Below are 24,183 nucleotides of genomic sequence, written 5' to 3' on the forward strand. Positions count from 1 at the left end.
ATACTTTATCAGACAAAATAACAAAAAAAGATCGTAAACGTCGTTCGCTGTCAAATAATTCAATCGTTTCGGCAATTTTCACTGACAGAACCTGTTTTAATCCACCTAGTGGTGCTATTGTACCTTTCTCATTTGTCCAAACTACATGGCTGGTTATGTTCAATATAATAGTGGAAATGTATATTACATATTCAGTACGATTTGCACATACAGATACAGTGGATCGACAGCCACGAACTTGAGTTGCTATTGGGATTTTCGATTGATGTGCACCAATGTAGTAGAGTGCACTGATTTTGCCCTTTCTAGCAGAAGTGTCAATAGAACATGCCCAGTTTTGTACACTTCTGCTAGAAAGTACAAAAATGGTTGAGTTCCAGTGCACTCCACTACACCGGTGTCAAAAAATCGAAAATCCCATATGTGTCGGTTCAGAAACACTTAAACCAGTGGCGGATCCAGGAAGAAGGTTCGGGAGGTCTAAAAATCCCACTAAAAAATTTTCAACTTACTAAGAAATTTTAAATTAGTTTCAATTTTAAAATAGTTTCAGACTCAAAATCATTTCAAACCAAATTTTTCACTGGTTTTTATTAAATGCGGTTATTGCGTATTACGTAATGTGTTCATTTCAAAATCAAAATTTCAGACACACTAGGAAAGTTTATTCTGGAGGCACATTTTATTGGGGGAGCGGGCTTGACGAGAGGAGACTTGATGGGGGATGGGGGGGGGGTTAGGAAATCATCTTTGTCTGATGTGTGTGGGAGCGCGGGGAGGTGCTAACTGCTCACCGCGTACCCCTAGCTACGCCCCTGTCAAAATACAGAAAACCTATATTAGTAACAAAAAAATAGGGGAATAGGTTTGCGATGTTCAGTCATTGCATAACCTTTCTATAGGAGAAAGGCAAAAATGTGAATTTGCTGAGTGGCAGTACTCTACCACCCGTAACTCCGGAACCGGAAGTCGGGATTCAATGAAATTCAATAGCAGCCTATGGGATCGTTGTATCTTTCATTTAAGATAATAAATTTGAGACAATCGGCCATCTCCGAGTAACCGTTGTGCATTTGTTGGTCACATACATATACACACATACGTACACACACCGACATTTGCCGAATTCAACGAACTGAGTCAAATGGTTTATGACACACGGCCCTCCGGGATTAGGTTGACTATTTTCAGAGTGATTGCATGGAAACTGCCAGTAAAACATCGGGCTTAGAATAATTTGTTGATAATTGCTTTTATTTTATATAAATGTTATGATTGGATAATGTAGTACGCCTAATCATCGTTAGAAGCTCGCGAACGTTTTTTCCTATAGGATTTTTAAGACGAACGATGAGTAGTTAGTCCTGGATCATAAGACGATTTTGTTTTCCGGACTGCAGAAAGAACCGACTCACATCAACGGGAACATCACGAGCCGCGTTTTCGAGCCCGATCGCGGATGGCGCATCAGTCGTGAAGACACTCGATATGTAGCTGGCAAATAATAAGCTTTTTTGCCGCAGTTATACTCGCTGCTTCGTCCTAATAAACCTTCCTAGACGGAAGATCCGTTTCCTTTCTCTTAGTATTAACAAAAGACCAGAAGCTATTCTGCACGGGTACGTTCCAGATTCTGAAGCATTGCGTTAGACCAGACAGGTTTCTCAGGAGGTTGACATTTTGGCACGGATGTTTATAAACAGTCAAGCAGTAATTAGTTGTAAAGATCAACGGCAGCATCTACAGCGACTTGATTGTGTAGTACCCTCCAGTCGATCAACAACAGGAAGCGGCACAGTGCTACTAGATCAGTTTGACGGAAATTACGACGATCCACATTCAAATTAAATCTTTTGGTGTTTAGTGCGGCACGATTGTTTTATATAGAGCTTGGGAATACAACTAAATGTATTTTAGTTCCAATTTTGGCTAGTTTTTCGAGAACGACTGTAGAAATGTCTTGAATAACGCCCTTAATGTTGATCTCTACCTCATTACCCTTTATGTGGTCTTTTACCTACATGGTACATAAGAACTCCAATCCTATCCTTATGGACCGCGGCACCGAACTCACGAACAAGCTTAGTAAGGACTAAATAGAAAATGCAGGTGAGATATTTGGTCGTATGCTGACAGGGAAGAATAAAACTGAACAGCGTCTTTTCTCTATGTGATTCTGAACAGCGTCTGTTCCGGAACGGGCGATTGAAAGAGAAATGCGGTGCCTCGTCAGCTATATCCAAGATGACAGCTTAATCACTGAGAACTGACATACAAGTAAAGTTTTCAACTTGTATAAGAAATTAAACTGTCGCTTTGAAATGACAACAGCAAGTAGCAACTTGCCACTGGTCGGCGCTTCGATCGGCCAGCAATCGCTATACGGGACTTGTATGCAAACTTGGATACAATGGTGACTCACGCATGCAAACCTGTATGCGACGGTGATTTTCAACGTATTTTCATTTAAATGTTTACACAGGTTTATCGGTAAAGTTTGTTCTAGCTTATATGTCTGTTCTCTGTGGCTTAATTGCGAGGCTAGATGTCGCAGCACAGGTAAGGGATAATGCTGAGTAACCAACAAAACCATCCTGCCAAAACGTAACCACCTGCTATGAAAAGTATGCTACAACAATGCCCGAAGGACCTCCGTTAGGAGTGTATTTATTTTCATAAAAAAGTTTCAGGATATGTTTACCTGTTTGATTCTAAATGCACGATTTCTAAAATACGATAACAACGATACTCCCTGTAAAATGTAATGTAATCAAATTAAATTGGTTAAAAAGGGTATGTTCGGAAGTCAGAAGTAAAAATAATGATTGGTGCAAAATTCATTGCGATTTCTTTTTTCATATAATATTTAGCATTGCTCAACAGTGAAGTGAATGAAAATGGTAGCAAAATAACTATCATTAATATAATGACTTTCTTATGACTTGTTTTTGTTTCTATAAATCTATCTGAAAAATTCATCTCACATCAACAACATAATACTTTCTAAACAACAAACAAAATAAACGGTTTCTTTAACTCTTTTAAACTTATACATTTAATTGTCATTTCAAATCTTTCGAATTACACCTTTATTATAATAAAAATAACACAAATATGAAGAAACGATTCATCGTTGGAACCTAAAAGATGTCTACTGAAAACAAGTACGTATGAATGGCAAAGTAGTTTTGCTCATATCGGTAAAACAATAAATTAGGAACATTTCTAAACAGTACGGTGCTATCTTGATGCTCAACATTTGCTATTGCAGCCTAAAACGGCACGGTAAAACATGTAAACAAAAACATTCAATCAATATCGAAACCTAAATACAATTTGCACCAGGTTTTATGCTGAGGAGCATTACGTTTTCTCTCCCTGTCCCTTATAGCCCTTAGGAAGGCGCTATTTTGGTTATCCAGTTTAGTCATTTTTTGCATCGGTTGGCAATATGCTGATATTTGGCTATTAGCTTCCTGTGTAAGAATATGAGATGCCTTGCGGCATCCGTCGACTATAAATTTAATCATATATCGACGATGGTTTTCAAACGCCTGGGATTCGCCATAGAGCGACTGTAGCTCATCGCAAAATTTCAAATCGTATGCCGCCACGTTGAGACAAAACAAAAAAGATCGCAACTTGATCTCATGAGTTTGTTCTTTGTTCACACTGGGGGTTATACATCGGAGTAATGCATCTATACTTCCGACAACGTTTCCCATCAGCGTTCCAACATATTCCAGCAATTCTGGGAAATCATTTCCATCATGTTCGTCAAAATACGTTCCCTCAAGCATTTTTGTCAGTACAAACTGACGGTGATTGTAGCAGCTGTAGTCGTGGATGTGTTTACGAATAAACTTTTCAGTTTTGAGGATTTCAAATTTCAACAGATGAGGCGCCTTCATGATAACCCACTGCCGGTGACACCAAGCATGATAATTTGTAGTGCTTTTGTCAGCGCACTTCTCGCACAGACTTATTTCAAACGACCAGTCGATGGCATCAAAACCTGCAAATTAAATAGCGAACTAATTAATCAAGAGTATCGAAAGAAATTTATGGTTAGATCAAGCAGAAGTACATATTTACAAGTATAATGGTAAAATATATTGAGATTTTTTGCATATCGCAAAAAGACTAAAGTACTAATATTCAGTAGCATATGAAACCCCGTTACCTTAAGCTGCGAATTCAAAAAACACATGAATGAAATGCGGTACTAAAGATTGACGCTCATACTATCATTGAAAATTAAACATTCAAAAAGGTATTCAATTATCTTGTCTTATAATTATAATTATAAACAAAATGGTTGGCATTGTTATTGTTATTGTTATTGTCATTGTTATTTATGGGTGTGCAATAGGGCTGTCTCCGCTGCCAATTTCTGCAACCTATGTGCATTAACTGTACACCTACCGCCTCACCGTTGCACTTGACAGTATGTGCAGTGCTTTATGGTCACACCTATGACCGCGCACCCGGCTTTCTATGAGCGTTTTGGCGGCTCAGAGGCTGTCCTTCTATGTTGGTCAGAGATACATTGCTCCTATACACATCCATGCATACATGCATACATATTAACTCCGCTAGCGAATGACGGATCTCAATAGTAGCAGGTCAGTAATAATATACGTATCTGGAACTATTGAGAACCAGAGCTATAGGTCCAAAGCCCTGGTAAAGGAGGATGGTTGTGATGATCTGGGCCGCGGTCACCACGTAAAGCAAGATAGGTCATAACCCCAATTCCAAGGCGTGAAGCGACCCGTGCCGAGGGATGAGTGATCGAGGGGGTGAAAAAGATGCTCGATCGCTAACGGAGCCTGTGGGGGTACCTGGGAAACCCCCACAGTAAGCGTCCCTTACCACGTTACTGCGGAGCTCTGGCGTGGCAGACATTTATTCTCGCGCAACTCGTGGGTATTTATATGGAGATGAACAAAAACAAAACAAATAAACAAACGGAGGTCCCAGTCCCTTTGCTAGAGGTGGTTTGGCGAGGTCTCCCCCCCGTGGAGAGAGTAGTGGAGCGACGAGTGCTGCATCTGATAGCCCCAGTGACCCCCCAGCAGTGGTAGGAAATAGCCCTACCAACGCACTGGAAGGGCCACTATCCGCGATGCGCAAAGTGGTGGAGCAGCTTGATTCAATAATCGAGTTTACTAGCGCAAAGCAAAATATAAGCAAGGAGCTGAAGCAGAGCCTTCTGGTGCTCCGGAAAGCTGTTCGTGTCGCAAGACAGGAACAGCAGGCTTACGTCAAGAGGGTGGAATGTCGGGAGAAGTCCGACAGAGAAACCCAGACAGTGGCCTCCAAGAGGGAGGGAAGAGAGAGGGTCGACATAGGTACCCAGACAGGGGGCTTCACCTTCTATGGAGCAGCCATGTCGCTCGAAGCGGCGGCCGAGTTCTCCTCGAAGGGCAAAGGCAAGGGCAGTCGCAAGACGGCGTCGAACGCGACTCGCCCTAGGAAGTCGCCAGGCGAGGGTGCAAAAACCGACACCACACGGCGTGCAACCATTAAGGTCAAACGCCGTTTGGTCGAGGTAAGCGAGGGCGAAAGTCACCTCGCTGGGCAGATCGGTGGTACCAGCAACCCGGCGCAACCGGGATAGGGGGCGTAAACCCCTGGACGCTGGTGACCAAGAAGAAGCCGGCACCGACACCAACACCGCAGGTACTGCGGCCCGCGAAGAAGGCCAAGGACAGAGGCGAGGCCTTGTGGTTAAAAACCGACAAGGACAAATACGCCGACGTCCTTTAGTCGATGTAGGCGGCCGAAAGCCTTTCGGCCCTTGGGCAAGATGTGCGTAGCGTGAGACGCACCAACACAGGAGAAATGCTTATGGTGCTGAAGCGAGGCGCACAATCTAGTGCGGTGTACAAGGCCTTGACCCAAGAGGTCCTTGGTGAAGGCGCCCAGGTCAGGTCGCTAGGGGCGGAAATGACTCTCCAGTGCAAGCACCTGGACGAGTGCACGACCCCAGAAGATGTTGTCGCTTCCGTCAAGGAGCAATGCGACGTGACAATCGAGCGGGCCTCTGTGCGTTTTAGAGGGGGACCCTCTGGCACCCAAGTAGCCTACCTCAGGCTACTGAAGGCGGATGCCAAAAAGGTAACCGAGAAAGGTAAGCTGAAGATCGGCTGGTTGGTATGCCCAATTAGCATACCCCAGCCGCCTTCAGTGGATAGGTGCTATCGGTGCCATGAGTCCGGCCACAAATCCTGCGAGTGCAAGGGCATAGACAGGAGCAAACTATGTCGTCGCTGCGGCAAGGAGGGGCATAAGGAGCGGGGTTGCACTAAGGCGCACAAGTGCCTTATCTGCACCGCTAAGAAGCAAGCCCATAAACATGCTATGGGCGGACCTTCGTGTCCCTTCGGTGAGGTAAATAAGAAGAAGCCGTGAACGTCACACAGCTAAATCTTAACCATTGTGCAGCAGCCCAACAGCTGCTGTGACAGTCGGTCTCGGAGTCGTGTTGCGATTGCCAAGATCAATGGTGTGTTCTATTGCAGCTGCTACGCTCCACCAAGGTGGCCAATAGAACAGTTCAATTAGATGATCGACAGGCTCTCGTCAGACCTAGTGGGCCGGAAACCGGTAGTCATAGCTGGAGACTTTAACGCTTGGGCAGTGGAGTGGGGCAGCCGCTGTACAAATAGCAGGGATCAAGCGCTAATGGAGGCGCTTGCGAAACTCGATACTGTGCTAGCTAATAATGGCTCCGCTAGTACATTCCATAGAAAACGGGGTGGAGGCGTGGATTGACGTAACATTTGGCAGCCCGAGTCTGGTTCCAGGCATGGAATGGAGGGTAGACGAAGGCTACACCCATAGCGATCACTTAGCAATCCGCTTTAGGATCAACTATGGTGTGCAGCATCCGAGGGCGGGAGATCCCTGTCAGGTACGCGAGTGGAAGTCCAATCACTTCGACAGCGAAGCTTTCACCGCGGCCCTGGGACTGGAGGCCAACACCGACAGTCTAAGCGGGGATGCGCTGGTAGCTGTTCTATCACGCGCGTGCGACGCCACTATGCCGAGAAAAACACTGCCAAGAAACGGCACATGCCCGGTATACTGGTGGAGTGCCGAGATTGCAGCTCTACGGTCAGCCTGCCTCAAAGCTAGACGTAGGATGCAAAGAGCTCGCACCGAGGATGCAAGAGAGAACCGCCGTGAAGTGTTTCGAGCTGCGAAATTGGCCCTGAACAAGGTTATTAAAAGCAGCAAGAGAGCGTGTTTCGACAACCTGTGTGAGAGTGCCAACGCGAATCCGTGGGGTGACGCCTACAGGATTGTGATGGCCAAGACCAAAGGGGGCTCTTCACTCCCAGAACGGTCTCCGGACCGGTTGGCGACGATTATCGAAGTACTCTTCCCGTCTCGAGCCACAAGTCCCTGGCCACCTGCACTACGATGTAGTGCGGGCACGGCCGAAACGGTGGCTCCGGTGACGAATGAAGAACTACTCGCAATGGCTAAATCCCTAGCAATGAACAAAGCTCCAGGGCCGGATGGAGTTCCAAACTGCGCTCTCAAGGCAGCGATCATAGTGAACCCGAACATGTTCAGGCTAGCTATGCAGAGGTGCCTCGACGAGTGCCGTTTCCCCGATAGATGGAAAAGGCAGAAATTGGTGCTGTTGCCGAAGCCCGGGAAGCCGCCAGGCGACCCATCGGCATACAGACCAATCTGTCTGATCGACACGACTGGCAAACTACTTGAGAGGATTATCCTCAACAGGCTAACCCCGTACGCGGAAGGTACGGACGGCCTGTCAAGCAACCAGTTTGGCTTTCAGAAGGGTAAGTCCACAGTGGACGCTCTCAACTCAGTGATAAATACTGCCGAGATAGCGATCCAACGAAAAAGGCGAGGCATACGATACTGTGCGTTAGTGACACTTGACGTGAAGAACGCATTCAACAGCGCAAGCTGGGATGCCATCGCGCTCTCGTTACACCGGCTTAGCCTACCGGTGGGTCTGTACCGGATCCTGGAAAGTTACTTCCAGAACCGCGTACTGCTATACGAGACCGATGCCGGTCAGAAAAGGGTTCCGATTACCGCCGGAGTCCCACAGGGCTCGATCCTAGGCCCGGTGCTATGGAACCTCATGTATGACGGGGTCCTGAAACTGAAGTTCCCTCCTGGGATTAAGATCGTCGGCTTTGCTGACGACGTAACCTTGGAGGTCTACAGGGAGTCAATCCCTGAGGTAGAACTAACCGCTGAACACGCGATCAACACGGTGGAGGAATGGATGAGCGCGAGAGGCCTGGAGCTCGCTCATCATAAGACGGAGGTAGTTATCGTCAACAACCGTAAGTCGGCACAACATGCAGTTATCCATGTGGGAGAAGTCGCGATCACTTCACAGCGATGTCTGAAGTCTCTCGGAGTCATTAGAGACGACAGCGGTAGCTTGGACCCTACCAATAGCACGTGTACTGGGCTAGGACGTAAAGGTCTTCTCCATTGTACAAAAAAGGCATACATACGGGCTTACAGTCATACACACATACATACCTACTAATTGGCACAAATTGAGAGCGTGTAGCGTCGTGTCATATAGTCTGTGTAATCCTATGGAAAATCATCCTACCATTGCCTTATGGTCTACGTCGTATTGATAAATTTCGCATTGCATCCGCTTCAATCTCTTCCTAATCTCCTTTTTGTTTCCTAGGTCCGAAGCGGACTACTAATTGATAAGGTAAAGATACAAGCAGTATTAGTCCTTACTCGCGAATACTTTTTCCTACAACTGTACTGATTCATCTCTATCTTATAACAGAATTCGATTATCTCTGTACTAGTCAATATACGTATTCATTACATTATGGACCATCTTCAATTTTTTCCTACTATCATTATGCTGAGGAGCTAGACAAGTAAAGGTATTTTAGGGTTTCAGAAAAAGAATCTCTGCCCATAAAGGACATAAAAAATATTTATCCACTATTCCCCATAAAGTTTGCTCGAACCGAATATCTGCCTGGTTCGACTCGAGCAGACCACACCGACCCAAAATGGCTGCTTATCCTTTCTGAGAGCTGGTGTGCTTGGTCGAGTTAAATAATCATAAGAACAAGTCCTGAATAATTAACTATCTCTTATATGCTGATTGATTAACTTTCAAGTAGGAGCACATATCTACCAACCAGCTAAAGGACTTCCGAACCAATAAGAATGGTCCGAGCCAGTCGAGTTCCTGAAATTAAATGTTTGTTAGTGCTACTTATAGATTTCATTTCAATGGTAATAAGTAAGTGCCTCATTCCCTCTCGCTTTCCGCTGCTCATCTCTATCACCATTTCGACGCCACCGGTCAACCGTCTCATAGACGAGATCTCTTTCATACAATGCTCAATTTCCGTCGGAACTTGTATATGAGACGCTCAAGGGGTTCCACAAGCTCGAATATCAACTATCTGTAGGGAAAAGTATATATATTTTTTATAAAAGTTTCCTAATCCTATAATCAACTAAGGTTGTCTGTCGATTCTAATGCAGAAACGCTAATGATGTTACCATTAAGAATACGTCAGACAACCTTAATTGACCCACTTTGACACAAGTTTGGCCTTACCAAGCCGTAACGCGGGTGGAGGCGTGAAAACTGCCGAATAGGATTTGAGAACAGCTTGAAACATCTGATGTTGTTCCAAATGTATGTGATTGTGATATCCAAGACTGACTTAGATAGTTCTATCGGGCCTAGTCTGCATACCTTACATAGCTCGACTCAATGTTCTTTATTCACCCACTGCTAGCAGGTTAAATAAAATTATCTCAAAATTGGAATATTTTCAAATTAACTCGTTTAAAACCAGAGATGTGACGGACGAAAAAAAATCTCAATTATCTCTTCGACGCACACTTTCCAGGTGGTATCGATCCGGAGCTAAACAATGCTAACAGAACTCATCCTAGTGATTCGGACTCGTGGGGTTAGCATTCACATTGGTTAAAACTGAAACGGTCAATTTGGCAGTTGGCAGCTTAACTCCATACAAATCGCCTAAAAATATGGAACCTTTCCCGTGCTGCTGCAAGAAGGAGTTCATAATCTCAAACATGTCTACTTCACGGTGTTTACAACATTAGAAAAACTTTCTCACTCAAGCACTCGAGCTTGGGTGTATCCCTAGATATTGAGGGCGCTTTTGTTAATGTGTTCCTCCAGTCATTTCTGGAAGCGATGTGCGGTCATGGAGTATCTACATATATCTTTGGTATCACATGCAGTTGTCATTACACGGCACTTCATGTGAAGATTCCCTCTCGAGAGGAGCCGTTGTCTGGCTATATGGATAGACAACAACAAACGCAAGAGCAGAGTTAAAAATATTCAAATTCATTGAATGAAAATTGATCATATTCAGCCACATTCATTTTCAATACTCAGTAACGCAGTTGAAAACGTCAAACGAACAAACCGCCCATTCATCCATGCAGATTTTCATTCGTCTCCGATTATTACACGAAGCGACTGTGCAGCAACGAATCAAACGCATCAAAGTAGGCCCTGGCACAATATAAGCGATGATGATTGTTGTTTCATATGCTTTACCGGCATTTGAAAACATTTTCCTTGATAATTAGTGAAATGAATATAATGTACGATATTCAACTGAATGAATGACATGGATATTTGAATGAGTATTTTTCTATTCAGTGCGAGTCGCATCAGGTTCATTTTCAGCCGTCAAAAAAGGGCTTCGATTATTTGTAACTCTGCGCAAGAGGCCTGTCACATTGATGGCTCTTTAATGCAGCGATGTCCTAATACCGGTGTCTATTGTTGTGAAATAAGACTGGAACAGTCTCACCCGCTTGGTGGATATTGTACTGTACTTCAAGGAGAAATCGTAACTATTATGTTAGGGGTACAATCAGCCCTTCAACAGAGATTGTCCGGCAAAGCAATTAACTTCTACTCCGATAGTAAGGCTGCAATAGAGGCCCTTAGCTCGGATAAATCACGGCCCAAGCTAGTGATTGAATGCCCAATAAGAAGAACTTAGCATTTACAATACTATCAACCTCGTTTGGGTGCCATGACATTCTATTACTGGTAATGAAACGGGGTTAACGAATTGGTCAGGCGCAGAGATGGACTTTGTTGGTACTGAGCTTTACCAGCTTCAACAAGTTGGATAAAGGAAAAGATGTGGCCTTGGGCTTTAACCGATCACTGCAACTATTGGCGCACTCTACAATCTTGATACCAAACAAAGCTTTTTTGGAAAATTTCAGCGTTTGTGTGTGTGCATATGGTCGGTGTTAAGTCAGATCGGACTAAGTCGCAAAACATCAAAAAATGAGATAATGATAGCACTGGATAAAGAATTTAGTCAGCTACATTCGACTTTTGCCAGATTTGAAATATGTAACAATAAACAAGAATTATGGCAAAAAATAATGTCCAATCATAATGTAAAGGATGCAGCGATGCAAACTTTAAACTCAATTTTCTCGAAATGAATATTTTGTCACTTAGTCCGGTCTGACTTAACACCGACCATATGTGAGATGTACTTCAGCCACACACTAGAATACTACTTTGAGGAGAAGTGGGATAAAACGGGCATTGAAAATAGGTCCGAAGAAATAGCTTGAAATTTTAAAATCTCTTTAACTCTGGTTTAACTTTATGAAATCTAATTCCGTTTAGTTTTTCTACAATTGCAGACGAGACGGAAAATGTCACCCACTAAACGCTGCTTAAGGTCAATTGTAGCGGGCAGTGATTCTGAATGTGATATTTATTGCACGGTTCAGATATGTGCGGGCGTAGGGACTCCACGATCACGTGTATCACTAAAGGCTCAAGCGTTTGTGCGTTAACGTGTTCGATCGTGTAGGCGTTTGTATGTCGCGTGTCTATCGTGTATGTAGCTTCGCGTGTATTAACTCGATTTTATAACCGTGTGTCCATTCGCGTGTGATACTGGATGATAATGCGCAGACCGTGAATCTGATATTTAATTTTCAGTGTACAGATCAGATGTTAGAAGAGAATGAGTTCTTCCATATCACTAGAGTTGTCATGTCATGTCACCATGGAACGTTCTGTCTAGTGAATATGAGCGTCATTTTTTGTTCAACTGAAAAAGTATCATTGGCCATTACTGCAGTAATAATAATTTGGCAAATGTTTAATAATAATTTGGCAAATGTTCACTGCTAAATTTATTTTAAAGAATGTAAATCTATTTAAAAAAATAAAAATAACGCTTCTCGGGATTCCCGAATCGTGAATCAGTAAACGCAAATTTCAGGGATTCGAGAATCCCGGAAATCGGAGAAATTTCGGAATTCCCGGTAAATAAGTACCCGCGATGGAAGTTCTACTCTTAAGCGCACGCACTTTCGAAAATATGAAAATGAAATATGAATATGAAAAAATGAGATACAATCGTGATTCACTCTATCCAACAAACGAATGTGACAGACGTCAAAAAAGAGACAGAGACAGCCCCAGAGTTAAAAAATGACGAACCAGCGAATCACGACTGTATAGTTTAAAGATTCTATTATGCTTAAAAATGTGTAAATGTAGTTTTGTCCTAAGGATCCAAATAATTGTAAAAGATCGCATATTTCGATTCGAAATCACATTCTAATATGTTAACATTTCTACAAAATGTTCTCCAGTACTGTTTACTTGAGTTCTAAGTTTCTTATAAAAAGAAAACTTGAGGGAACAGTTCCCCGGCAACAAATGGTACATTCCGGGAAAAATTCATTCCGAGAAATGATGAGTAATCAATAAAATGTAGTTAAAACTTGCTGAACATTTTGGAATGAGTACAGGACAATGCTTCATGGAAAGAATCAAGGTACGAGAATTTGAAATTGGAATGTTTTTATTAAATTAGAAATCAGATCGTTGCAGTTTTTATAAGCACCCTAAAAGATATTCGCAATACAATCTATTATTAGTGAATACTGAAAGTGATGTTTGCAATGTCGTCAAGTGAATCAGCAATAATGATATTTATTATGAATCAAACAAAGAAAATATTCCGCCGATTATTGTATGGGATGAGATCAATAAAGTAACAAACACCTCAAGTAATTAGAAAATTGGTAAATTGGAACTGTTCTATGTGATTATTTCGAGATCAGATATATAGTCGTTTTATTTGGTGCAGTGTTTGGTCAGTATGTTAGTGTACTTGGTACATCTCGTGGTTCATAAAATCTTTTTGTCAATCTTGAAACGAAAAAAAATCAGGAAGAATTTTTAAAAATTTACTGAGCAGAGAAATTAAATTAATATTAATTGCGATTACGGTACAATCACTGAGAACTGACATACAAGTAAAGTTTTCAACTTGTGTAAGAAATTAAATAGTCGCTTTGAATTGACAACAACAAGTAGCAACTTGCCACTAGTCGGCGCTTCGATCGGCCAGCAATCGCTATACGGGACTTGTATACAAACTGGGATACAATAGTGACTCACGCATGCGAACCTGTATGCGATGGTGATTTTCAACGTATTTCCCTTTAAATGTTTACACAGGTTTTTTGGGAAAGTTTGTTCTAGCTTATATGTCTGTTCTCTGTGGTACAATTGAACTAGTTACGGAATTTGCGTTTCGATTTCGTTTCATCAAAATCCGACACTAACTTAGTCTAAGCTAGCACCAGATTGACACTAGTTCCAAAAACAAAAATGCTATTTGTGTTTCTGAGCAAACCCCTACTTCTACGTGATGTCCCACAAGAAAAGGAGCCCTGATTAAGCTGGTGAGAATTAATGAAGTCGAAAGTTGGTTTGGCTTGGCAAACCAAGCAATTTAAGTAAAAACTACTTTTTCTCCACCAAGGAGTAAATTTTTTTAAGCCTCATTTGCACGTTAAGAGCACAAAACCTATAACTAAATTAGTTATGGAATTCGCGTTTCAACTTCGTCTCATCAGAATCCGACACTATTTAGTTCTTATCTATTTTTTCTCCACTAAGGAGGCCATTTGGCATAAATCCATTTAGCATAAGCTCATTTGACATAATGGACGTTCAACATAATGGACATTTGGCATAATTTTGACTAATGATCATCCTGCAAGTCATTTTGCATAACGGACATTAGGCATAATTTTGAGAAATGATCATTCCGCATGTTATTTAATATAACGGACATTTGGCATAATTATTTTTAACTTCTGCACTAAGTAATAATAATAATGTGTTAGTCCTGCCACTAAGTATCGGATTCTGATCAGAGGAACTCGAAACACATCCTTAATAACTAATTTAATTGTAGGTTTTGTGCCCTTTATACGCAAATGTGGATTAAAACAATTTTCTCTTTAATGGAGAAAAATAGTTTTTTACCTAAATTTTCTCCACTAAGGAGAAATATAGCATAATGAATGTTGCATTGGCTTGCCTAGGTTAATTGATTCTCATCGGCTAATTAATCCTCATCGGCTTAAATAAGAAATCTTTTTCTTGCGGGACATCACGCGGAACTAGGGCTCAGAAACACAAATAGTGTTTAACCGTTGTGTGTCCGACGCGGTACCCGGGTACCTTTTTAAGTTTCAATTAATTAAGTTCCTATGTTTTATCCATAGCTGGAAATTGAAACTTTGTGACATCTTAGAACTTCACTAAGTCAAGCTTTTGGGTTAATAATATTGTTGATATAGTAAGGGTGCGAGTGAGGAGGGGCTCCTGAATTTTTTTTTACTACGTAACAGGCCGACGTGGGTACCCGGGTACCCACAACACTAAAATGCCCATAATATTCAACCGATTTCGATACTTTCGACCGTTTTGGATTCAGAAACTCACCCACTTTTGGACTTGGTAAAAATGCATTGGGTTACTTCATTCGGTTCCCGGGAATCCGGGTTTCCGTAAGCAGGTTCCAGTGCTGTTTGCGAACTTCAATGGAATACTAGCAATATGGGTATCAAAATTCTTGGAATTGCATCAGTAGGCTGTATCTCGTGGTTTTGGAACCATTTGGTGATTTGACCCCGGAACGGACATTCCGGAGCAGGTTCCCGTGGGGCCGTGAGTGGCTATTCCATTCCAATTCCATTTTTCAAATTGCCATAGGGTCCCGTAACAATAGAAAACAGATTTCCGAGACAATTTGAAGAGTTTTGATACTCATATTGCTAGTACATTATTAAAATTTACAAATCATATCCTAGTACTGGAACATTACTCCGGAAAATCCGGATTACCAAAAACCAGATCCATTATTCCGGTTCTATTGTACAGAATCGAAAAGTAGACGAGTTTCTGAATCCAAAATATCTAAAAGTGTCCAAATCGGTTAAAGGAAGCCATAGTTATGAGCATTTCAATTTGTGGGTACCCGGGTACCCTCGTTGGCCGGTTAAAGGTGTTTTTTTTGTTGGACACATAACTGTTAATTTTTTTGGAACTAGCGTCAATCCAGCGCTAGCTTAATCCTGTCACTAAGTTAGTGTCGGATTATGATGAGCCTCTCCAATAACTAATTTAATAATTGTTTTTTATTACCTGGTATTGATTATGTTTCGAGTAAATACATTTTATAACTGATTTTGCCTTTTTTTAAATATTAGCAGTTCTTTTGAGTGTCATTTGTGAAATGCTTGTGTTTGCTCATTTTCGCAATTATGAGTTATTTGTTTATGTGCTACGTTGTAGTATAAATCAGATTTAACAAGTTTTTGTTGATGTAGCGCACTAGAACTTGCGTTCTACCAGACGTATGTTTTGTTATGGTTATCATTATTATGATCGCCAGTGAGTTTCAGCATTCCATACATCATCTCAATAATTAAAATTATCCTTCTTACTCTTCTTTATATCATGAGCTGTTCTTTAAAATTATATACCGTTCGATCAGTATGATGATGATAGTTAACTTTATCATTTCTGGATAACGCCAAGTTTTTCAAACGATGATTTGTTGAATGAATTTACATTTATTGGATAATCGGTTGTCACACTGCTCTAGCACTTGGGCGAAACCAAGGTAATGCGGTTTCACCGCATAACCGAGACCGAGGCGAGGTAGTCGTCGACCCGCCCTCAGAAGCAGGCAAATATGTGACCCACTCGCTTGCCCGGATTACTCAAACATAGGGGCTATGGATTAGTTTAAGTCCGACGGAGTGACTTCGAATAAACCAATTAATTTTGAACCTTCAGCAGCAGCACGGCTTTAAAGTATGCCGAATGACCTTACTTCTCGCTTAGTCTAAAATTATGTATGTTTCCCTGTAGATAAAAAATGGCAAATTACCTCTAGTGTGATCACTTCTCAACATTATGCCAAATGTTCGTTATGCCAAATGACCGTTATCCTGGAGATAAAATAAATTATGCCAAATGTGCGTTATGCCAAATGACCTTCACTGTGAACAATTCTTAAAATTATTCCAAATGACCATTATGCCACATAACCCTTACACCAAATGTCCGTTTTGCTAAATGACCGTATGCCAAGTGACCTTTTGCCAAATGACCCAGACCCGAAATATAATAAGTTTCAATTGAAGTTAAACAACTATTTCTCATTATTATTATTATACCTCCTGCATTCTTTTGTCTTTTTTATCTTTTGTATTCATGACGAAATCAGTTATGACAGTGAAAAACTCCCATCTATTAGTTGAGCAATTTTTCCTGCTCTGATAATCGATTAACACAACCGTGAATAATCGAACAAATATTGGCATAATAATACCAAGAGGGCCTTAAGGGCGGACTGCTTAACCCTCAAAAAGCAGGGAGTCTCAGCGGCCCGAAGGATTACAATTCCCTCGAGTTTTAATAAGCTACAACTGATCGACCGTTTTCGAGTTTTCAATTCTTTCGCTGCTAGAACGACAAAACAGAGGTTTTCAATTTCATTGTGTGTTAAGGGCGATGTTAATTACAGCTTACCTTTTTGAGGGTTAACAAAATCGAGAAAATCAAAGTTTTATTACTTATATCCTAATTTCACAACACTACAGTGATTTTGAACTTTTCAAGTGGCCTAGTATAGGTCTCTAAGAGCCGATTTCTTCACCCTCGCTTAACGTTTAAGCCAGGTTTAAACGTACTGGTGAGCCTGGTTTAAAAGTTAAGCGAGAGTGAAGAAATCGGCCCTAAGTCCACGTGGTAAATGTGGTTATGTAAATAAAAATTCATTTTTTCATTGCTTCGTACAAAAAAATTACGAGCAGCACTATTCCCGCCTGTTAAGTACTACAGTGACGTATCGCTTCACTGAATGATCCAAAAGTTTAACGTTTCATGACATTTTAACTCTCCGGCACTCGCGCGAAGGAGCAGCTGCTGGTGTTGAAAGAAGATTTTGCTAGAGTTTTTGAAGGTGTTGCACTAAATACAACGGCGTGAGTGTCGGAGGGTTAAACGTAAACCTTTATTTGAGCTTTCAATAACGAGGTTAAAGTCCCAATAAACAATACAATACAATATTTGAACTTTTCAAATACACTAACATTTTCCAAAAGCTTCATTTGTTTTTCCTTTAGCGGGCCACCCTAATTAAGCCAGTCACTTATAGAGCGAGTTAAAATATTTTATTTGAACAAAGCAAAATCACACCTATAATAGCTAAGGTGACAAAAATGTCGTTATAATAGCTAGTTCAAAGTTACTACTGTCATTCCGATAGTACCAAGCAATTTGCAACACATTGTAAATGAGAAAACTAATACGCTATGCATATACCACGTGGGAGAGAGCATACGAAAAAGTTACCGCTTGTAGTGACTGTAGAATGGGTATGGGCACTTTTCTCAACATAAATGTTTCACTTTATTAAAAAGCATGTACAACAGTAGAAGTGTTGTGATGAAAACGACATACATAGAAGTTATTCAACGCTTAATTGAAACGATAGAACAACCGGACGTTCACTTGATTGAGCACATTCCAGTGTGGGCAAGATGGGACAAAATCATTTCTCAACGTATCCGCGCGGGCCTGGTGCAACCAACCACAATGCAGTGAAAAAACCGCAAAGCAAAATGCTAGCATCATGATACCTAATTATGCTAGATAGATTCGAACCTCCAACAAGCAAGGTGAACAGTGCTGTGGAGGCTGCCAACATACCATTTCTAAAGGCTTAGCCGAATGTATTCCGGAGTTATATAGACAATACAAGCTTAGTTTTTTTAACATGTTTTAGTTAATTAATTTAACCTTCAATTAAATGTAGGGTTTGTGACTTTTTTTATAAAATTTCCGAAAAAACAGATAAGTTCAGGTATACATAATGGGAGAGGTGTAGAATTGTCAATGTCAAATTGTGTACAATTGTCATCAGGCTGGCGGAGAGGATCAAAAATTGAAGTTTCTTGTCGACGTGGTATTTGAACGACCCCTTAGATATAGAGCCAGATATAATACTTACTCTGAAAAAGATACAACCAACGTCTATAGGCAAAGGCTTCGTTGGATTTTGGCTTTTTGCTCAACACGACCGTGGCGAACTGAAATTCTTTGGTAATGTCCAGCCTATTTTTCGCAAACAGCTGTCGACGTAGATTCCAGAATGTCGCCACATCAGGATTAATGAGAATGGCACAATTTAGGTACTTGATGATTGAATTACTATTTGCACTACCAGATACCAGCAGTGAACCTGTGCCACTGTTCAGTGATGTTGAAGGCGCCGAATTCACACCAAGAATCTTAGAGCAATCGGCCTTTTGTTGCAGTATCAGACGATGTGAGTACTCATAAACATACTTAACGCACCATGACTGAAGTCCCAGATTGTGCTCTAGATGAACAACGGGAGACTTGTTTGTGTTGGATGGCATTGGAATAATTTCAAATCCCGATCTGCAATTGAAAAAAACGCATCTGTTCAATTTATGAAGTATTTCAGCTGTTTCCAATGGGACATTTCGCAGCATATTTCGAATAGCCTTGTGTCAACACTAACGAGCTAAATTGTGTCAATCAATTGATATGAATTAATGTTAATTTGCAAAAATGCCGTTGAGCGTTTTCATGACGAAGGCATCGTTATTTTCGTTTTCATTCATCGTATATTCCTTCAGAACAATCTCTAAATACAAATTTGAACGAAATTCACAATATGTATGTGTTTCTTAATTACCCTCGATAGGACTTTCTGGTAATTGATTCTAATCTTGTAACAAATCACGCAGTCAACACACAAAAATGTTCACGAGCACCTTAATAATTATCACATTCTTCATAACCAGTCGAACTGCTAAAATGATACTTACAATTCGGGATCCTTGAGGAAGACCGCATAGATTTCGTTAATAATTCTCTCACAGAAAGCATTATCTTCAATCAAGTCTACAGCATCCGAGGTCATCTTGACGTTCCACTTTTGCAAACTGAAATAAAGCGCTGCAAAAAAAATACGACCGTTCCAAACTCCTCGCCTCTTACCGAACCACACAAGACAAAATTCTACCAAATAATAATGAACATTGTCAAAGAATTCGCGAATATATGAAGAAAAATGATGTTGCGCTTCACTCGTATTTTGATAATATACTGTGCTGATGAGCTGAGCAGCTGCCCCAGCTGCCTCTTTAATTAAAATGACATTTGATTTGACATTAGAAAGGCACGACTGTACTAGGACTGTACGAAAATATCTGTAATTGTGTTAGTAAATATAACAGTATCACAAGCGCGGCAAAACCTCGCACAGTGAATTAACGCGGAATGAAAGTTGGCTAAAATCTCCAAAGCTTTTAAAATTACAAAAATACCTAGGCGTTAATTCCAGTGCTCCGAACTCAATTCAGTTGATTCAACATGAGAAAATGTTAGTTTTGGCTTCAGCGTTGCAATCCTGTTTAGCGGTATACCACAAAGAAAAAACTTTATAAAAAATTTTAATGTTCAAATAAAAAACTTTGTAAAAAATTTTAAAACGATTGAAGCTTATCTCTTTTGTTTACTACCAACATCTGTTTTTTTTGTTTGTGTTGTCAAAGTGACGGCTAAGACCGTGTGGTCCATCTTGCCATGTTGTTGTCGTTGTTATAGATATTGGCAGTGTTGCTAATTATATTGTATATTTAATTTCGCGTAAGTACTCAACTATTTGCTTCATGCTTGCTTCGCATTTTTCTTTGAAGATTTTTTCCAACGGTTTGAAGTATTCTAGACATATGTATTTAGATCTCCTAAGTATATATTGTGGGCATATATATAGAACGTGTTCTATGTTTTCTGTCTCTTGGCATATTTCACAAAGATCGTCCGCTTCCCACTTCCATAGCGCTTTCCTGTCTTTAGTCAGCATATGACCAGACCGGATCCTGCTGAGAATTCGAACCTCTGATGAACTGAGAAGTAGATTCTTAAACCAATTTTTTTTCGACGGATGTGGCTGAAATTTATGGTACGTTTTTCCTTTGTCCAAACAAGTGGCTCTATATAGTTTTCTCCAGTCGTCCCATAGTTCATCTCTCGCCAGCACAAGTGAATCGGTTAGGGTAAGTGCATTATAAACGCTTTGTACCTTTTCCGTTTTTAGTGCTGCTTCTTTATCAGCTAGTTCGTTGCCAGATATGTTTTGATGGCTAGGGATCCATTGTATTTTTATGTACCTTCCTTCTTGCGTATGTAGCAATTTTATTATATTCGTTAGTATGTAGTTGTTTTGCCATTCTTTTCTGTTCCGTATGAGGTCGCAGGAACTGGCTGAATCTGTGAGTATTACCGTTTTTATGTACTTTTTATCTATTGCCCACCGTATTGCCTCTTCAATGGCCATCAGTTCAGCATTAGTGATGTTGACGTTTTGGTTAACTTTCTCCGATTTGAATGTGCTCTCCTGCTCATCGTAGACAGCTATGGCGACACCTGTGCCTGAATGTGTCCTTTTTCTGCTAGCGTCCGTGAACAATCTTTTGTAGTCTTTGTACTTAGTGTTGATTATGTCAAGATACAGTTGTTGCCATTGGGTCTTTGACCAATTTTCTTTCTTCTTTTGGTTTCTCGTCAGTGTGGTGCTAATCTTGAACTCGATGTCGATGTCTCCCACTATCCTCGGTCTGACCAGTTCAGGAAATTTGGTGTCCTTCGGGTGTATCTGCGTCAATACATCAATGTGCTTGTCTGCGGTGGACGTAAGGTACGACCAAGGGTACGACCCATTAGAGCTGCTCCTGTCAATTGTTGTTTGTACGAATCCGGCCAGTTGATTTTGATGGTAAACACTTCTAATAAGTTCTCTTTTGGTGAGACCTTCAATCCTCAACCGTATGGGCATTTGCCCCGTCTCAGACCATATTACATGCACAGGCGTGGATTTCAGGTATCGCATGGCTATTCTCAAGTAGCTGTTTTGTACTACCTGCAGTTTCGACAAGTTGGATTCGGCTGCATTACCATAGATGGATGCGCCGTATTCCAATCTGCTCCGGATAAGTGAATTACCAATCTTCACGAGGGTTGCCGGGCTGGCAGCACTGCTATTTCCCGCTAGTAGCTTCAGCAATGGTAGTTTTTTGGCCGCTTTTTCCCGGATTTCGTCGATGTGTTTTCGATGGCGTAACTCTCTGTCGACTACGTATCCCAAGTATTTGTGTGTGTTGTTTATATTGATAAGTTCTCCTTTGATTTTGATTTTAAGATGATCGGTGTTTTTCCTTGAAAATGGTACAACTGCGCACTTTCTTGGGTTGATGGTCAGTTCAAGCGATGATAGTTCATCCGTAAGATAGCATAGAAATTTGTTTAGGGTTGTCGCCGCCTCTTCTAGAGTGTTTTTCATTACGATCACAGCGAAATCGGCAAACTGCACCAGGACGCACCCTTCTTCCTTTATCTCGTGTAATTCCGTTGTGTACAAGTTAAATAGGGTTGGCGATAACGGGCAACCCTGTGGCAAACCTTCACCTACTAGTTTTCTTACCTCTCCTTCTTCTGTTTCCAGGATGTATTCTCGTTCTCTCAGGTACGTCCATAGCCAGGTTATGATTTTTTGTGGCAAGGCTTGTTTTGCTAAAAGTTTAAGAAGTTTATCTATGTTCACGGAGTCGAAAGCCTTGGAAATATCCAGGAATCCTACCAGACACTCCATGCCTTGGGCTTTAGCTTCCATTACAGTGTTTACTACATAGTTGATACAAGTTGTGGCAGAGCAATTCTTGCGGAAACCGAAAGAGTTCTCTGGAATAAGGCCTTTTAGTTCTGCTACCGCTTGTATTCGGTTTTTAACCGCCGAGTTGATTAGTTTCATGTTTACATTCATTAGGCAAATTGGCCGTTTAGAGTTGGGTGAGGCTGGTTCCACTCCTGGCTTAGGGATTGGTTTGATTTTTGTTTTTCGCCATCTTTCTGGGACTATCTCTGACATAAATACCCTACTGAGCATTTCGCACACCTTTAGTTGTATGTTTACAGAAACGCCTTTCAGGATAGCATAGGACATTCCATCCTCTCCTGCTGCTGAGTTTTTCTTTCTAGTACTTAGTACTCCGAGTATTTCTTCTTCTCGCAGCGGTAGTTCGAAACCTTCAAGCTCTTTCTCTGTTAGATTGGAAGGACAAGTAGTGTCTCGAAAGCTGTTTCCGAAAAAGGTGTCCATTAATTCTATGCCCTGCTGTTGCGAAATAGTTGCCGTTGTCCTGGTTTTTCCTTCGAGCGATGAGTCGATACCTTTGACGATATTCCACACGTGTTTCGCGGGTGTGTTCTCGTCGATCTCCTCCATAAGTATTCTCACGTAGGCTCTCTTGGACTTCCTGAATTCTCTCTTGAATATGGCTCTCTGTTTCTCTTGTTCGATGTAGTTTGTGTTTGTTTTCGATCGATTGTAGTTTCGTAGGGCCTTCCTTTTTTCTTCGTAAAGTGCGGCTATATCACTTGTCCACCATTTTTTGAGAAAGTTTTTCTTCTTATTCTTTACTACATATGTGGCTTTCTCGATCGCCTCCTCAAATATGGCTTGCATTTCATTTGGATCGTAAATGTATTGAGGCCTGATTGCATTAATTACCTCGACTGCCTTGTTTTGGTTTACCTTTTTAGTGGTTCGCTTCACAACGGGTATGTCGCTAGTAATCGTCAACTCGATTATTAAATGTATGCTTCCGAAATCTTCTTGTAATACTTGCCAATTAACTTTACGAGAAATTCCGGTTGTTGATAGCGTAATATCCACAGCTGTTGGTCTATTATTTGGGGCTGGCGTTATTGTCGCACTGCCATCGTTTAGCAGGATGAAGCGTGACCCTTCGATTAACTCATTTAATATTTTTCCTCTTCTGCATTCTGGACTTGTTGCGTTCCAGCTAGAATGATGTGCATTGAAATCGCCCGCTACAATAACTTCACCTTGCTCCTTCTCTAACCAAAGAAAAGCTTCTTTGAGGTTTTCTAAAGCTTCCTGGCTGTTATTAGGGGGAAGGTACATCGAGTAAAGCCTGATCGTACCTAATGGACCTGAAATTTGTATTCCAACGACCTCTAGTGCTCCGAAAGCAGGGATGCCCGGATAGAATTTTACACTAGCATTTACCCTACAAACAATCATAAAACAATAAATATTATAGTTATTACTGTTTCAACATTGTTCGATGCCAAGTTCTCACAGTAGATTTACGATAAAATTTCAGGTAACAATAAATTTCACTGTTCAGCAAAAAACTGATACAGTGCATTCACATTAAATTTTGCTGTTTTCGAGAAAAAAATGTATAGAGAAAAATTAATTTTTTTAATGTTAAGATACATAACCACCCTCCTTTTTCACTGTAAAAGTCTATTTTACATTGAAATTTACTGTAGAAACGTTAAATTTTATTGTTTTTGTATTGTAGCATAACACTAAAACTTACTGTAAATTATTGTAAAATTACTGTACTGTCACAGTGAAAATCATGGTTTTGTTACTGTACATTTCTATTCGGGTGTCAATTTGTTTGAAATCTATGTCCGCACGTATTAGGATTCCGACCCCACCGTAACCGTTACTTCTCCTCTTGGAAATCAGATTGAAATTTCGTATAGTGAATTTTTCTCCCTCCTTCAGCCAAATTTCCTGCAGTAATGCTATTCCTATATTATTGGATGTCATGTACGTGTATATTTCTTCTCTCGTTTCACTCGGACGGATGCTTTGGATATTGTGTTGTATTATCTTTAGCGATTTATAAGCCATTTCTGTTTGTTGAATCTAT

At 41.0% G+C, this 24,183-nt stretch overlaps 1 protein-coding gene across 1 annotated transcript; it reads right to left on the reverse strand.

The window, feature by feature from the left end:
* Positions 1-2,853: 2,853 nt before the first annotated feature.
* On the reverse strand, positions 2,854-19,586 carry LOC131683435 (protein prenyltransferase alpha subunit repeat-containing protein 1-B). Its single transcript, XM_058965420.1, has 3 exons — positions 19,258-19,586; positions 18,411-18,844; positions 2,854-4,015 (listed from the first exon to the last, which is right to left on the reverse strand). The coding sequence occupies exons 1-3, from the start codon at positions 19,350-19,352 to the stop codon at positions 3,309-3,311; spliced, it is 1,236 nt and encodes a 411-aa protein (XP_058821403.1). The 5' UTR covers positions 19,353-19,586; the 3' UTR covers positions 2,854-3,308.
* Between the last annotated feature and the right edge of the window lie 4,597 nt (positions 19,587-24,183).

This window comes from Topomyia yanbarensis, chromosome 2 (genome assembly GCF_030247195.1).
Source record: "Topomyia yanbarensis strain Yona2022 chromosome 2, ASM3024719v1, whole genome shotgun sequence".
Taxonomy (NCBI): domain Eukaryota; kingdom Metazoa; phylum Arthropoda; class Insecta; order Diptera; family Culicidae; genus Topomyia; species Topomyia yanbarensis.

Excerpts from the sequence above, each read along its gene's own strand:
- LOC131683435 (XM_058965420.1), bottom strand. The coding sequence starts at position 19,352 with ATGACCTCGGATGCTGTAGACTTGATTGAAGATAATGCTTTCTGTGAG. Across the intron at positions 18,845-19,257 it reads TTCCTCAAGGATCCCGAATT|ATCGGGATTTGAAATTATTC; the intron begins GTAAGTATCATT and ends TTTCAATTGCAG. Across the intron at positions 4,016-18,410 it reads TTGGTTGTATCTTTTTCAGA|GTTTTGATGCCATCGACTGG; the intron begins GTAAGTATTATA and ends TTTAATTTGCAG.